The 14,971-nt window shown below is 39.6% G+C and overlaps 1 protein-coding gene across 1 annotated transcript in view; it reads right to left on the reverse strand.

Annotated features, from left to right (window-relative positions):
• Positions 1-447: 447 nt before the first annotated feature.
• LOC128652674 (uncharacterized) overlaps positions 448-14,971 on the reverse strand; it is a 44,449-nt gene continuing 29,925 nt past the window's right edge. Inside the window, exons 3-5 of the mRNA XM_053705604.1 lie at positions 11,724-11,818; positions 2,021-2,090; positions 448-1,190 (exon numbers count right to left, since the gene is read on the reverse strand). Of these exons, the coding sequence (XP_053561579.1) occupies positions 475-1,190; positions 2,021-2,090; positions 11,724-11,818 (881 nt within the window). The 3' untranslated portion in view covers positions 448-474. The remainder of the gene's footprint in view (positions 1,191-2,020; positions 2,091-11,723; positions 11,819-14,971) is intronic.

The following is a 14,971-nucleotide window of genomic DNA, read 5'->3' on the forward strand; positions in this document are numbered from 1 at the left end:
CAATGAGCTTGCAGGATAAGGCTAGATAACAATTAGATGACAATGAGGCTGCAGGATAAGGCTAGATAACAATTAGATGACAATGAGGCTGCAGGATAAGGCTAGATAACAATTAGATGACAATGAGGCTGCAGGATAAGGCTAGATAACAATTAGATGACAATGAGGCTGCAGGAGAAGGCTAGATGACAATGAGACTGCAGGAGAAAGCTAGATGACATTGAAACTGCAGGAGAAGGCTAGATAACAATGAGCTTGCAGGAGAAAGATAGATAACAATTGGATAAAAATTTGACCACAGGAAAAGGCTAGATGACAATGAGACCAAAGGAGAAGGTAGATAACAATTAGATTACAATTAGACTGCAACAATAGGCTAGATGACAATGAGACCACAGGAGAAGGCTAGATGACAATTAGATTATAATGACAATCTCGTTATCATCTAGCCTTCTCCAAGCAATTAGATTGCAGTCAGTGGACTGATTCTGCAACATACGTAGATTCTTCCCCATAGACACTGGTCTTAGTTCTTGGGGCTGCAGCATATGTGGTTGGACCTTTGCCTTTTTTCCCTGCAATTGCTTTTAGTTTGTTAATGATCTTGCGCATTGGACTTGTGCTCTCTGGGCTCTTTCTATCTGCCTTGTGCGTAGTCAGTTTGGAATTTAGTTTGTTAATGATCTTGCGCATTGGACTTGTGCTCTCTGGGCTCTTTCTATCTGCTTTGTGCGTAGTCAGTTTGGAATTTAGTTTGTTAATGATCTTGCGCATTGGACTGGTACTCTCTGGGCTCTTTCTATCTGCCTTGTGCGTAGTCAGTTTGGAATTTAGTTTGTTAATGATCTTGCGCAATGGACTTGTAGTCTCTGAGCTTTTTCTATCTGCCTTGGGCGTAGTCAGTTTGGAATTTAGCGAGGAAGCAATATCACTTCTAATCTTATTTATCCACTGCTGTTTGTTTTCCACAGACCTGGAGATGGATTTGGTTTTAGGGAGGTTGGTACTGTTCTGATTGCTCCCATGAAGAGGCTTCTGATCTCTCAACTTAAAGTCTTTAACAGATCGTCTGTTTCTGGTGGCTAGGCCCTCCTTAGCACCTACAGTTGTTGTTGCAGGCTCAGAGGATGGTACAAAAGGGCCAGTGGGCTCGGTGGTCTGAGTGGCAGATAAATCTGTAAAGGCCACACCTGTCAGGACATTTGGTAAAATAGTTACAGCTGCATAAAACAACAAAGTACTGGCAACAGCTGACACCAACATATAAACAAAATGACATCAAAACATACTAATACAATACACAAAGTAATACTCACTGAAATACAGAAATATCACACACACATGCATGCAATCACACACCCATGTATACACATACACACATGCATGCAATCACACACCCATGTATACACATACACACATGCATGCAATCACACACCCATGTATACACATACACACACATATGTACACAAACATTACATATACAGTATATACACATATATATACACAAATATACACATACACACACAGATGGGGCTGACATATATAGAAGCTGCTTAAGTGCAAGTAGTGAATGTTTAGGCTTGTGGGAATGTTTAGGTTTTACAATTAAATTATATTTAATGAAGAGCCACATAAGATACCTTCAATAACCCCCTTACCTGTTCTATCTATAAAAGCTAACTGTACTTCATAACTTATAGTCACACTGCTTATACTCAGTAGTGTCTGTCCCCTAATACTAACTACACCCCTTACCTTAATTACACCGACTTACCCTGTTACTCACCGTATCCCTTATTACAGCCCAATAAATGCATTACACCTGCTTAAACTCATTTCCTGCTTTTACCCCATTACAGCGACGTAACACTTCTATCCTTCTTCCCCTACCCACTTCCCCTCACTATTTCATCTGTATTTTGCACTAACCACACCCTTTGTCCCGTGATCCTGAATAACACCCTCCCTGGAATGTGTTGGTGACTCATGTAAGGAATAGTAACCATGACTTTAAACATACCTGACTTTCCAATAGGTTCTATGTTAGAATATGCGACAGTGTCCTTTACAGGTTGGGTACACCAAACTCGCTACAGTAGAAAGAGAATGGGAGAACATATACGAATGATGTATTATTCCTCAAAGCCAAAATGTTATTACCCTCAATCTACCCAGACTTCATTCCCTTAGTGTCATTATCTCCTCCCAGCATCATGTCCTGTCACTATAAAGTCAGTAACAATACCTGGTTATCACTTTAAAGTCAGAAACAACTCATTGTAATGCTGCAAATAACTACATCTGGCCCATGAAAACAATGATAGTAACAATGTCTGGGACATTAATATAAATAATATAATAACAACAGTACCTATCACTGTCAAGTCAGTAAAACACCTTTCAGTTATTATAAAGTCAGTAATAACATCTGGCTGTCTATAAAGTCAGTAAGAACATCTGGTAGTCACTATAAAGTCAATAACATCAGGCTGTCACTATAAACATCTCACTGTCATTATCTAGTCCGTAACAACATCAGGCTGTCACTATAGAGTTAGTAACAACATCAGGGTGTCACTATAAAGTCAGTAACAACATCTCACTGTAATTATAAAGCCAGTAATAACATCTGGATGTCTATAAAGTCAGTAAGAACATCAGGCTGTCACTATAAAGTCAGTAACAACATCAGGCTGTCTATAAAGTCAGTAACAATGTCTGGGAAATTAATCTAAATAATATAATAACAACTATACCTATCACTGTCAAGTCAGTGAAACATCTGCCAGTTATTATACATCTCACTGTCATTATCTAGTCCATAACAACATCAGGCTGTCACTGTCAAGTCAGTAAAACATCTGCCAGTTATTATAAAGCCAGTAATAACATCTGGCTGTCTATAACGTCAGTAAGAACATCAGGCTGTCACTATAAAGTCAGTAACAACATCAGGCTGTCACTATAAAGTCAGTAACAACATCAGGCTGTCACTATAAAGTCAGTAACAACATCAGGCTGTCTATAAAGCCAGTAACAACATCAGGCTGTCTATAAAGTCAGTAACAACATCAGGCTGTCTATAAAGCCAGTAACAACATCAGGCTGTCTATAAAGCCAGTAACAACATCAGGCTGTCTATAAAGCCAGTAACAACATCAGGCTGTCTATAAAGCCAGTAACAACATCAGGCTGTCTATAAAGCCAGTAACAACATCAGGCTGTCTTATAAAGCCAGTAACAACATCAGGCTGTCTATAAAGCCAGTAACAACATCAGGCTGTCTATAAAGCCAGTAACAACATCAGGCTGTCTATAAAGCCAGTAACAACATCAGGCTGTCTATAAAGCCAGTAACAACATCAGGCTGTCTATAAAGCCAGTAACAACATCAGGCTGTCTATAAAGCCAGTAACAACATCAGGCTGTCTATAAAGCCAGTAACAACATCAGGCTGTCTATAAAGCCAGTAACAACATCAGGCTGTCTATAAAGCCAGTAACAACATCAGGCTGTCTATATAGCCAGTAACAACATCAGGCTGTCTATAAAGTCAGTAACAACATCAGGCTGTCTATAAAGCCAGTAACAACATCAGGCTGTCTATAAAGCCAGTAACAACATCAGGCTGTCTATAAAGCCAGTAACAACATCAGGCTGTCTATAAAGCCAGTAACAACATCAGGCTGTCTATAAAGCCAGTAACAACATCAGGCTGTCTATAAAGCCAGTAACAACATCAGGCTGTCTATAAAGCCAGTAACAACATCAGGCTGTCTATAAAGCCAGTAACAACATCAGGCTGTCTATAAAGCCAGTAACAACATCAGGCTGTCTATAAAGCCAGTAACAACATCAGGCTGTCTATAAAGCCAGTAACAACATCAGGCTGTCTATAAAGTCAGTAACAACATCAGGCTGTCTATAACGTCAGTAACAACATCAGGCTGTCACTATAAAGTCAGTAACAATGTCTGGGACATTAATATAAATAATATAATAACAACTATACCTATCACTGTCAAGTCAGTAAAACATCTGCCAGTTATTATACATCTCACTGTCATTATCTAGTCCGTAACAACATCAGGCTGTCACTGTCAAGTCAGTAAAACATCTGCCAGTTATTATAAAGCCAGTAATAACATCTGGCTGTCTATAAAGTCAGTAAGAACATCAGGCTGTCACTATAAAGTCAGTAACAACATTAGGCTGTCTATAAAGTCAGTAACAACATCAGGCTGTCTATAAAGTCAGTAACAACATCAGGCTTTCTATAAAGCCAGTAACAACATCAGGCTGTCTATAAAGCCAGTAACAACATCAGGCTGTCTATAAAGCCAGTAACAACATCAGGCTGTCTATAAAGCCAGTAACAACATCAGGCTGTCTATAAAGCCAGTAACAACATCAGGCTGTCTATAAAGCCAGTAACAACATCAGGCTGTCTATATAGCCAGTAACAACATCAGGCTGTCTATAAAGCCAGTAACAACATCAGGCTGTCTATAAAGCCAGTAACAACATCAGGCTGTCTATAAAGCCAGTAACAACATCAGGCTGTCTATAAAGCCAGTAACAACATCAGGCTGTCTATAAAGCCAGTAACAACATCAGGCTGTCTATAAAGTCAGTAACAACATCAGGCTGTCTATAAAGCCAGTAACAACATCAGGCTGTCTATAAAGCCAGTAACAACATCAGGCTGTCTATAAAGTCAGTAACAACATCAGGCTGTCTATAAAGTCAGTAACAACATCAGGCTGTCTATAAAGTCAGTAACAACATCAGGCTGTCTATAAAGCCAGTAACAACATCAGGCCGTCTATAAAGCCAGTAACAACATCAGGCTGTCACTATAAAGTCAGTAACAACATCTCACTTTCATTATAAAATCAGTAACAACATCAGGCTGTCTATAAAGTCAGTAACAACATCAGGCTGTCTATAAAGCCAGTAACAACATCAGGGTGTCACTATAAAGTCAGTAACAACATCTCACTGTCATTCTAAAGTCAGTAAAACATCTGCCTGTTACCTTTAAAGCCAGCAATAACATCAAGCTGTCACTATAAAGCCAGTAACAACATCAGGCTGTCACTATAAAGTCAGTAACAACATCTCACTGTCATTATAAAGTCAGTAAAACATCTGCCTGTTACCTTTAAAGCCAGCAATAACATCAAGCTGTTACTATAAAGCCAGTAACAACATCACACTGTCACTATAAAGTCAGTAACAACATCTCACTGTCATTTTAAAGTCAGTAAAACATCTGCCTGTTACCTTTAAAGCCAGCAATAATATCAAGCTATCACTATAAAGTCAGTAACAACATCTCACTGTCACTATAAAGTCAGTAACATCGGGTACCATCACTATAAAGATACACTAATTCAAAAAGGAAATGACAAAAAGTGTAGCATTATCATCAACTTTTATATTAAAATGTAACTTTTTTTTACATATAGATAAAAAGCATAATAAAACATAATTTATGTAAGAACTTACCTGATAAATTCATTTCTTTCATATTAGCAAGAGTCCATGAGCTAGTGACGTATGGGATATACATTCCTACCAGGAGGGGCAAAGTTTCCCAAACCTCAAAATGCCTATAAATACACCCCTCACCACACCCACAAATCAGTTTAACGAATAGCCAAGAAGTGGGGTGATAAGAAAAAAGTGCGAAAGCATAAAAAATAAGGAATTGGAATAATTCTGCTTTATACAAAAAAATCATAACCACCACAAAAAAGGGTGGGCCTCATGGACTCTTGCTAATATGAAAGAAATTAATTTATCAGGTAAGTTCTTACATAAATTATGTTTTCTTTCATGTAATTAGCAAGAGTCCATGAGCTAGTGACGTATGGGATAATGACTACCCAAGATGTGGATCTTTCCACGCAAGAGTCACTAGAGAGGGAGGGATAAAATAAAGACAGCCAATTCCGCTGAAAAATAATCCACACCCAAAATAAAGATTAAATGAAAAAAACTGAAATTATAAGCAGAAGATTCAAACTGAAACAGCTGCCTGAAGTACTTTTCTACCAAAAACAGCTTCAGAAGAAGAAAACACATCAAAATGGTAGAATTTAGTAAAAGTATGCAAAGAAGACCAAGTTGCTGCTTTGCAAATCTGAACAACCAAAGCTTCATTCCTAAACGCCCAGGAAGTAGAAACTGACCTAGTAGAATGAGCTGTAATCCTTTGAGGCGGAGTTTTACCCGACTCGACATAAGCATGATGAATTAAAGATTTCAACCAAGATGCCAAAGAAATGGCAGAGGCCTTCTGACCTTTCCTAGAACCGGAAAAGATAACAAATAGACTAGAAGTCTTTCGGAAATTCTTAGTAGCTTCAACATAATATTTCAAAGCTCTAACTACATCCAAAGAATGCAATGATCTCTCCTTAGAATTCTTAGGATTAGGACACAATGAAGGAACCACAATTTCTCTACTAATGTTGTTAGAATTCACGACCTTAGGTAAAAATTTAAAAGAAGTTCGCAACACCGCCTTATCCTGATGAAAAATCAGAAAAGGAGACTCACAAGAAAGAGCAGATAATTCAGAAACTCGCCTGGCAGAAGAGATGGCCAAAAGGAACAAAACTTTCCAAGAAAGTAATTTGATGTCCAATGAATGCATAGGTTCAAACGGAGGAGCTTGAAGAGCCCCCAGAACCAAATTCAAACTCCAAGGAGGAGAAATTGACTTAATGACAGGTTTGATACGAACCAAAGCTTGTACAAAACAATGAATATCAGGAAGATTAGCAATCTTTCTGTGAAAAAGAACAGAAAGAGCAGAGATTTGTCCTTTCAAGGAACTTGCAGACAAACCTTTATCCAAACCATCCTGAAGAAACTGTAAAATTCTCGGAATTCTAAAAGAATGCCAGGAAAAAATGATGAGAAAGACACCAAGAAATATAAGTCTTCCAGACTCTATAATATATCTCCCTAGATACAGATTTACGAGCCTGTAACATAGTATTAATCACAGAGTCAGAGAAACCTCTTTGACTAAGAATCAAGCGTTCAATCTCCATACCTTTAAATTTAAGGATTTGAGATCCTGATGGAAAAAAGGACCTTGCGACAAAAGGTCTGGTCTTAACGGAAGAGTCCACGGTTGGCAAGAGGCCATCCAGACAAGATCCGCATACCAAAACCTGTGAGGCCATGCTGGAACTACCAGCAGAACAAATGAGCATTCCTTCAGAATCTTGGAGATTACTCTTGGAAGAAGAACTAGAGGCGGAAAGATATAGGCAGGATGATACTTCCAAGGAAGTGACAATGCATCCACTGCTTCCGCTTGAGGATCCCTGGATCTGGACAGATACCTGGGAAGTTTCTTGTTTAGATGAGAGGCCATCAGATCTATTTCTGGAAGTCCCCACATTTGAACAATCTGAAGAAATACCTCTGGGTGAAGAGACCATTCGCCCGGATGTAACGTTTGGCGGCTGAGATAATCCGCTTCCCAATTGTCTATACCTGGGATATGAACCGCAGAAACTAGACAGGAGCTGGATTCCGCCCATACCAGAATTTGAGATACTTCCTTCATAGCCAGAGGACTGTGAGTCCCTCCTTGATGATTGATGTATGCCACAGTTGTGACATTGTCTGTCTGAAAACAAATGAACGATTCTCTCTTTAGAAGAGGCCATGACTGAAGAGCTCTGAAAATTGCACGGAGTTCCAAAATATTGATCGGTAATCTCACCTCCTGAGATTCCCAAACCCCTTGTGCTGTCAGAGACCCCCAACAGCTCCCCAACCTGTCAGACTTGCATCTGTTGAAATTACAGTCCAGGTCGGAAGAACAAAAGAAGCACCCTGAACTAAACGATGGTGATCTGTCCACCACGTCAGAGAGTGTCGTACAATCGGTGTTAAAGATATTAATTGAGATATCTTTGTGTAATCCCTGCACCACTGGTTCAGCATACAGAGCTGAAGAGGTCGCATGTGAAAACGAGCAAAGGGGATCGCGTCCGATGCTGCAGTCATAAGACCTAGAATTTCCATGCATAAAGCTACCGAAGGGAATGATTGTGACTGAAGGTTTCGACAAGCTGATATCAATTTTAAACGTCTCTTGTCCGTTAGTGACAGAGTCATGGACACTGAATCTATCTGGAAACCTAAAAAGGTTACCCTTGTCTGAGGAATCAATGAACTTTTTGGTAAATTGATCCTCCAACCATGATCTTGAAGAAACAACACAAGTCGATTCGTATTAGATTCTGCTAAATGTGAAGACTGAGCAAGTACCAAGATATCGTCCAAATAAGGAAATACCACAATACCCTGTTCTCTGATTACAGACAGAAGGGCACCGAGAACCTTTGTAAAAATTCTTGGAGCTGTAGCTAGGCCAAACGGTAGAGCCACAAACTGGTAATGCTTGTCTAGGAAAGAGAATCTCAGAAACTGAAAGTGATCTGGATGAATCGGAATATGCAGATATGCATCCTGTAAATCTATTGTGGACATATAATGCTCTTGCTGAACAAAAGGCAGGATAGTCCTTATAGTTACCATCTTGAATGTTGGTATCCTTACATAACGATTCAATATTTTTAGATCCAGAACTGGTCTGAAGGAATTCTCCTTCTTTGGTACAATGAAGAGATTTGAATAAAACCCCAGCCCCTGTTCCAGAACTGGAACTGGCATAATTACTCCAGCCAACTCTAGATCTGAAACACATTTCAGAAATGCTTGAGCCTTCGCTAGGTTTACTGGGACACGGGAAAGAAAAAATCTCTTTGCAGGAGGCCTTATCTTGAAGCCAATTATGTACCCTTCTGAAACAATGTTCTGAATCCAGAGATTGTGAACGGAATTGAACCAAATTTCTTTGAAAAAACGTAATCTGCCCCCTACCAGCTGAGCTGGAATGAGGGCCGCACCTTCATGTGGACTTGGGAGCTGGCTTTGGTTTTCTAAAAGGCTTGGATTTATTCCAGACTGGAGATGGTTTCCAAACTGATACCGCTCCTGAGGATGAAGGATCAGGCTTTTGTTCCTTGTTGTGACGAAAGGAACGAAAACGATTATTAGACCTAAATTTACCTTTAGATTTTTTATCCTGTGGTAAAAAAGTTCCTTTCCCTCCAGTAACAGTTGAGATAATAGAATCCAACTGAGAACCAAATAATTTATTACCCTGGAAAGAAAGGGAAAGCAGAGTAGACTTAGAAGACATATCAGCATTCCAAGTTTTAAGCCATAAAGCTCTTCTAGCTAAAATAGCTAGAGACATATACCTGACATCAACTCTAATGATATCAAAGATGGCATCACAAATAAAATTATTAGCATGTTGTAGAAGAATAATAATGCTATGAGAATTATGATCTGTTACTTGTTGCGCTAAAGCTTCTAACCAAAAAGTTGAAGCTGCAGCAACATCAGCTAAAGATATAGCAGGTCTAAGAAGATTACCTGAACACAAGTAAGCTTTTCTTAGAAAGGATTCAATTTTCCTATCTAAAGGATCCTTAAAGGAAGTACCATCTGCCGTAGGAATAGTAGTACGCTTAGCAAGAGTAGAGACAGCCCCATCAACCTTAGGGATTTTGTCCCAAAATTCTAATCTGTCAGATGGCACAGGATATAATTGCTTAAAACGTTTAGAAGGAGTAAAAGAATTACCCAAATTATTCCATTCCCTCCAAATTACTTCAGAAATAGCATCAGGGACAGGAAACACTTGTGGAATAACTACAGGAGATTTAAAAACCTTATCTAAACGTTTAGATTTAGTATCAAGAGGACTAGAATCCTCAATTTCTAATGCAATTAGGACTTCTTAAGTAAAGAACGAATAAATTCCATTTTAAATAAATATGAAGATTTATCAGCATCAACCTCTGAGACAGAATCCTCTGAATCAGAAGAAACAATATCAGTATCAGAATGATGATGTTCATTTAAAAATTCATCTGAAAAATGAGAAGTTTTAAAAGACTTTTTACGTTTACTAGAAGGAGGAACAGACATAGCCTTCTTAATGGATTTAGAAACAAAATCTCTTATGTTATCAGGAACACTCTGAATATTAGATGTTGACGGAACAGCAACAGGTAATGTAACAGTACTAAAGGAAATATTATCTGCATTAGCAAGTTTGTCATGACAAACAGTACAAACAACAGCTGGAGGAACAGATACCAAAAGTTTACAGCAGATACACTTAGCTTTGGTAGCTCCAGCACCAGGCAGCGATTTTCCAGAAGTATCTTCTGACTCAGCTTCAACGTGGGACATCTTGCAATATGTAATAGAAAAAACAACATATAAAGCAAAATTGATCAAATTCCTTAAATGACAGTTTCAGGAATGGGAAAAAAATGCCAGTGAATAAGCTTCTAGCAACCAGAAGCACAAAATAATGAGACTTAAATAATGTGGAGACAATAGTGACGCCCATATTTTTTATTTTTATTTTTTAGCGCCAAAAAGGACGCCCACATTATTTGGCGCCTAAATGCTTTTGGCGCCAAAAATGACGCCACATCCGGAACGCCGACACTTTTGGCGCAAAAGAACGTCAAAAATGACGCAACTTCCGGCGACACGTATGATGCCGGAAACAGAAAAAATGTTTGCGCCAAAAAAGTCCGCGCCAAGAATGACGCAATAAAATGAAGCATTTTCAGCCCCCGCGAGCCTAACAGCCCACAGGGAAAAGTCAAATTTTTAAGGTAAGAAAAAAATGATTTATTCATATGCATTATCCCAAATATGAAACTGACTGTCTGAAATAAGGAACGTTGAACATCCTGAGTCAAGGCAAATAAATGTTTGAATACATATATTTAGAACTTTATATAAAAGTGCCCAACCATAGCTTAGAGTGTCACAGAAAATAAGACTTACTTACCCCAGGACACTCATCTACATGTAGTAGAAAGCCAAACCAGTACTGAAACGAGAATCAGTAGAGGAAATGGTATATATAAGAGTATATCGTCGATCTGAAAAGGGAGGTAAGAGATGAATCTCTACGACCAATAACAGAGAACCTATGAAATAGACCCCGTAGAAGGAGATCACTGCATTCAAATAGGCAATACTCTCCTCACATCCCTCTGACATTCACTGCACGCTGAGAGGAAAACCGGGCTCCAACCTGCTGCAGAGCGCATATCAACGTAGAATCTAGCACAAACTTACTTCACCACCTCCATAGGAGGCAAAGTTTGTAAAACTGATTTGTGGGTGTGGTGAGGGGTGTATTTATAGGCATTTTGAGGTTTGGGAAACTTTGCCCCTCCTGGTAGGAATGTATATCCCATACGTCACTAGCTCATGGACTCTTGCTAATTACATGAAAGAAATAGTATTTAGTAAGACATTCATTCATACAGACATTCACCCCATAGATTAAGAACACATTGTGACCGTTTGTATTTCTATAAGGGCATTACTAGTGCAGTAAAATTAACAGATATGCTGTGAGAATTGTATTTGCTTCTAATAGACTAGATTACAAGTGGAGCACAAAATATCGCTTTCGCACTTCAATTAGTAATACCAGCGTTACATGTTAGGTGCAATGTGATTGCGAACTCGCATTGCACCTAACGCTGTCCCCACTTGCCATGTCTTTATATGATATCACATACACACATGCTCTTAGTTCTCAATATCTATCCAGCAAATCTACCCAATCCCCTGCATGGTACCTTGAGATAATACTTGCGAGTAGAGCAGCGAAACTTGGCAAAATGACAAAAGGATGGAAATGGTGTGGTAGTGTGGAGTTCTGCACACACAGGACCTGTAATACCAGACAGACAGGTTATAAGTACATTACTGGGATGTCTAAGGGTCACACATCAGTTGTTTTAGTGTAGCTTATTCATTATATTTTGTTATGACCTATATTTGTGTCATTAATAGTGGCTCCTTATGTTTTCTCTAAAGACCAGCTGCTAAGCAGAATCAGACCCCTGCTGTGGTCACTTTGATACCTATAGTATATTAATAACAATATTATTTTGCACTACAAAGGGAAACTGGACTAAAAAATTAAAATTATACAAGGAATTTTTCATGGTACAAAAAGATGACAATGAACAAACAAATACAATCCGCGGTGTAAAAATCTAACCATCAAATATATTCACAAAGAGTGAAAAAAAAGTGAAAATAAGAGAAATATTCCTGATTGCTATTTTAATAGCCTTAGGAAAAAAAACTATTCGCAAAATTCTCAACCTTGGCCTATGATAAAAAGATAGACAAATAAATTGAATGTAAATTTTGATGTTAAAGTGCCCCGTTTTTAAAAATTCGATTAAAGACAGGGGCACTATAAACCCAATTTGTTTTCTTTCATGATTCAGATAGAGCATGCAATTTTAAGCAACTTTCTGATTTACTCCTATTATAAATTTTTCTTCGTTCTCTTGCTATCTTTATTTAAAAACAAAATTTATGCTAACCTGATAAATTTCTTTCTTTTGCGATGTACCGAGTCCACGGATTCATCCTAACTTATCGGATATTGTCCTTCCTGACAGGAAGTAAAGAGAGCACCACAGCAGAGCTCCCCCATTAACTCCACCCCCCAGTCATTCTACTGAAGGCCACGGAAGAAAAGGAGAAACTATAAGGTGCAGAGGCGACTGAAGTTTACATAAAAAATACTATCTGTCTTGAATAGACAGGGTGGGACGTGGACTCGGTACATCGCAAAAGAAAGAAATTTATCAGGTAAGCATAAATTTTGTTTTCTTTTGCAAGATGTAACGATTCCACAGATTCATCCTAACTTGTGGGATACCAATTCCAAAGCTTTAGGAGACGGATGAAGGGAGGGACAAGACAGGAACCTAAACGGAAGGCACCACTGCCTGCAAAACCTCTCTCTCAAAAATAGCCTCCAAAGAAGCAAGAGTTTTAAATTTGTAAAATTTGGAAAAGGTATGAAGCGAAAACCAAGTCGCAGCCTTACAAATCTGTTCAACAGAAGCATCATTTTTAAAAGCCCATGTGGAAGCAACCGCTCTAGTGGAGTGAGCTGTAATTCTTTCAGGAGGCTGCTGCCCAGCAGTCTCATAAGCCAAATGGATGATGCTTTTCAGTCAAAAGGAAAGAGAGGTAGCCGTAACCTTTTGACCTCTACGCTTTCCAGCATAGACAACAAACAAAGAAGAAGATTGGCGAAATTCTTTGGTTGCCTGCAAATAAAACTTCAAGGCACGAACCACATCCAAGTTGTACAACTGACGTTCCTTCTTGGAAGAAGGATTAGGACACAGAGAAGGAACAACAATTTCCTGATTGATATTCCTGTTAGAAACAACCTTAGGGAGGAACCCAGGTTTGGTACGCAAAACCACCTTATCAGCATGGAAAACAAGATAAGGTGAGTCGCATTGTAAAGCAGATAGCTTAGAAACTCTTCGAGCTGAAGAGATAGCAACTAGAAACATAACTTTCCAAGATAGAAGCTTAATATCTATGGAATGCATGGGTTCAAACAGAACCCCTTGAAGAACATTAAGAACTAAATTTAAACTCCATGGCGGAGCAACAGGTTTAAACACAGGCTTGATTCTAACTAAAGCCTGACAGAACGACTGAACGTCTGGAACATCTGCCAGATGCTTGTGCAATAGAATTGATAAAGCAGATATCTGTCCCTTTAGGGAACTAGCTGATAGTCCCTTCTCCAATCCGTCTTGGAGAAAGGACAAAATCCGAGGAATCCTGATCTTACTCCATGAGTAGCCCTTGGATTTGCACCAAAAAAGATATTTACGCCATATATTATGATAGATTTTCCTGGTGACAGGCTTTTGAGCCTGAATCAAGGTATCTATGACCGACTCAGAGAAACCCCGCTTTGATAAAATCAAGCGTTCAATCTCCAAGCAGTCAGTTGCAGAGAAATTACATTTGGATGCTTGAACGGACCTTAAATCAGAAGGTCCTGTCTCAGTGGCAGAGTCCATGGTGGTAGAGATGACATGTCCACCAGATCTGCATACCAAGTCCTGCGTGGCCACTCAGGTGCTATCAAAATCACAGAAGCTCTCTCCTTTTTGATTCTTGCAATCAAACGGGGAAGGAGAGGAAACAGTGGAAACACATAAGCCAGGTTGAATGAGCGGGGTACTGCTAGAGCATCTATCAGTACTGCCTGAGGATCCCTGGACCTGGACCCATAACAAGGAAGTTTGGCATCCTGACCGGACGCCATCAGATCCAATTCTGGTGTGCCCCATAGCTGAACCAGTTGAGCAAACACCTTCGGATGGAGCTCCCACTCCCCCGGATGAAAAGTCTGACGACTTAGAAAATCTGCCTCCCAGTTCTCTATCCCTGGGATATAGATCGCTGATAGATGGCAAGAATGAGTCTCTGCCCATCGGATTATCCTGGAAACTTCTATCATCACCAAGGAACTCCTTGTTCCTCCCTGATAATTGATATAAGCTACAGTCGTGATGTTGTCCGACTGAAACCTGATGAATCTGGCCGAAGCCAGCTGAGGCCACGCCTGAAGAGCATTGAAAATCGCTCTTAATTCCAGAATATTTATCGGTAGGAGGGCCTCTTCCTGAGTCCACAAACCCTGTGCTTTCAGGGAATTCCAGACTGCACCCCAGCCCAGTAGGCTGGCGTCCGTCGTCACTATAACCCACACTGGCCTGCGGAAACACATTCCCCTGGACAGGTGATCCTGTGACAACCAACAAAGAAGAGAGTCTCTGGTCTCTTGATCCAGATTTATCTGAGGAGATAAATCTGCATAATCCCCATTCCACTGTTTGAGCATGCATAGTTGCAGTGGTCTGAGATGCAAGCGAGCAAACGGAACTATGTCCATTGCCGCTACCATAAGTCCGATTACCTCCATACACTGAGCCACTGACGGCCGAGGAATGGAATGAAGAGCTCGGCAGGTGGTTAAAATCTTTGA

Source organism: Bombina bombina, chromosome 3 (genome assembly GCF_027579735.1).
Source record: "Bombina bombina isolate aBomBom1 chromosome 3, aBomBom1.pri, whole genome shotgun sequence".
Taxonomy (NCBI): Eukaryota; Metazoa; Chordata; class Amphibia; order Anura; family Bombinatoridae; genus Bombina; species Bombina bombina.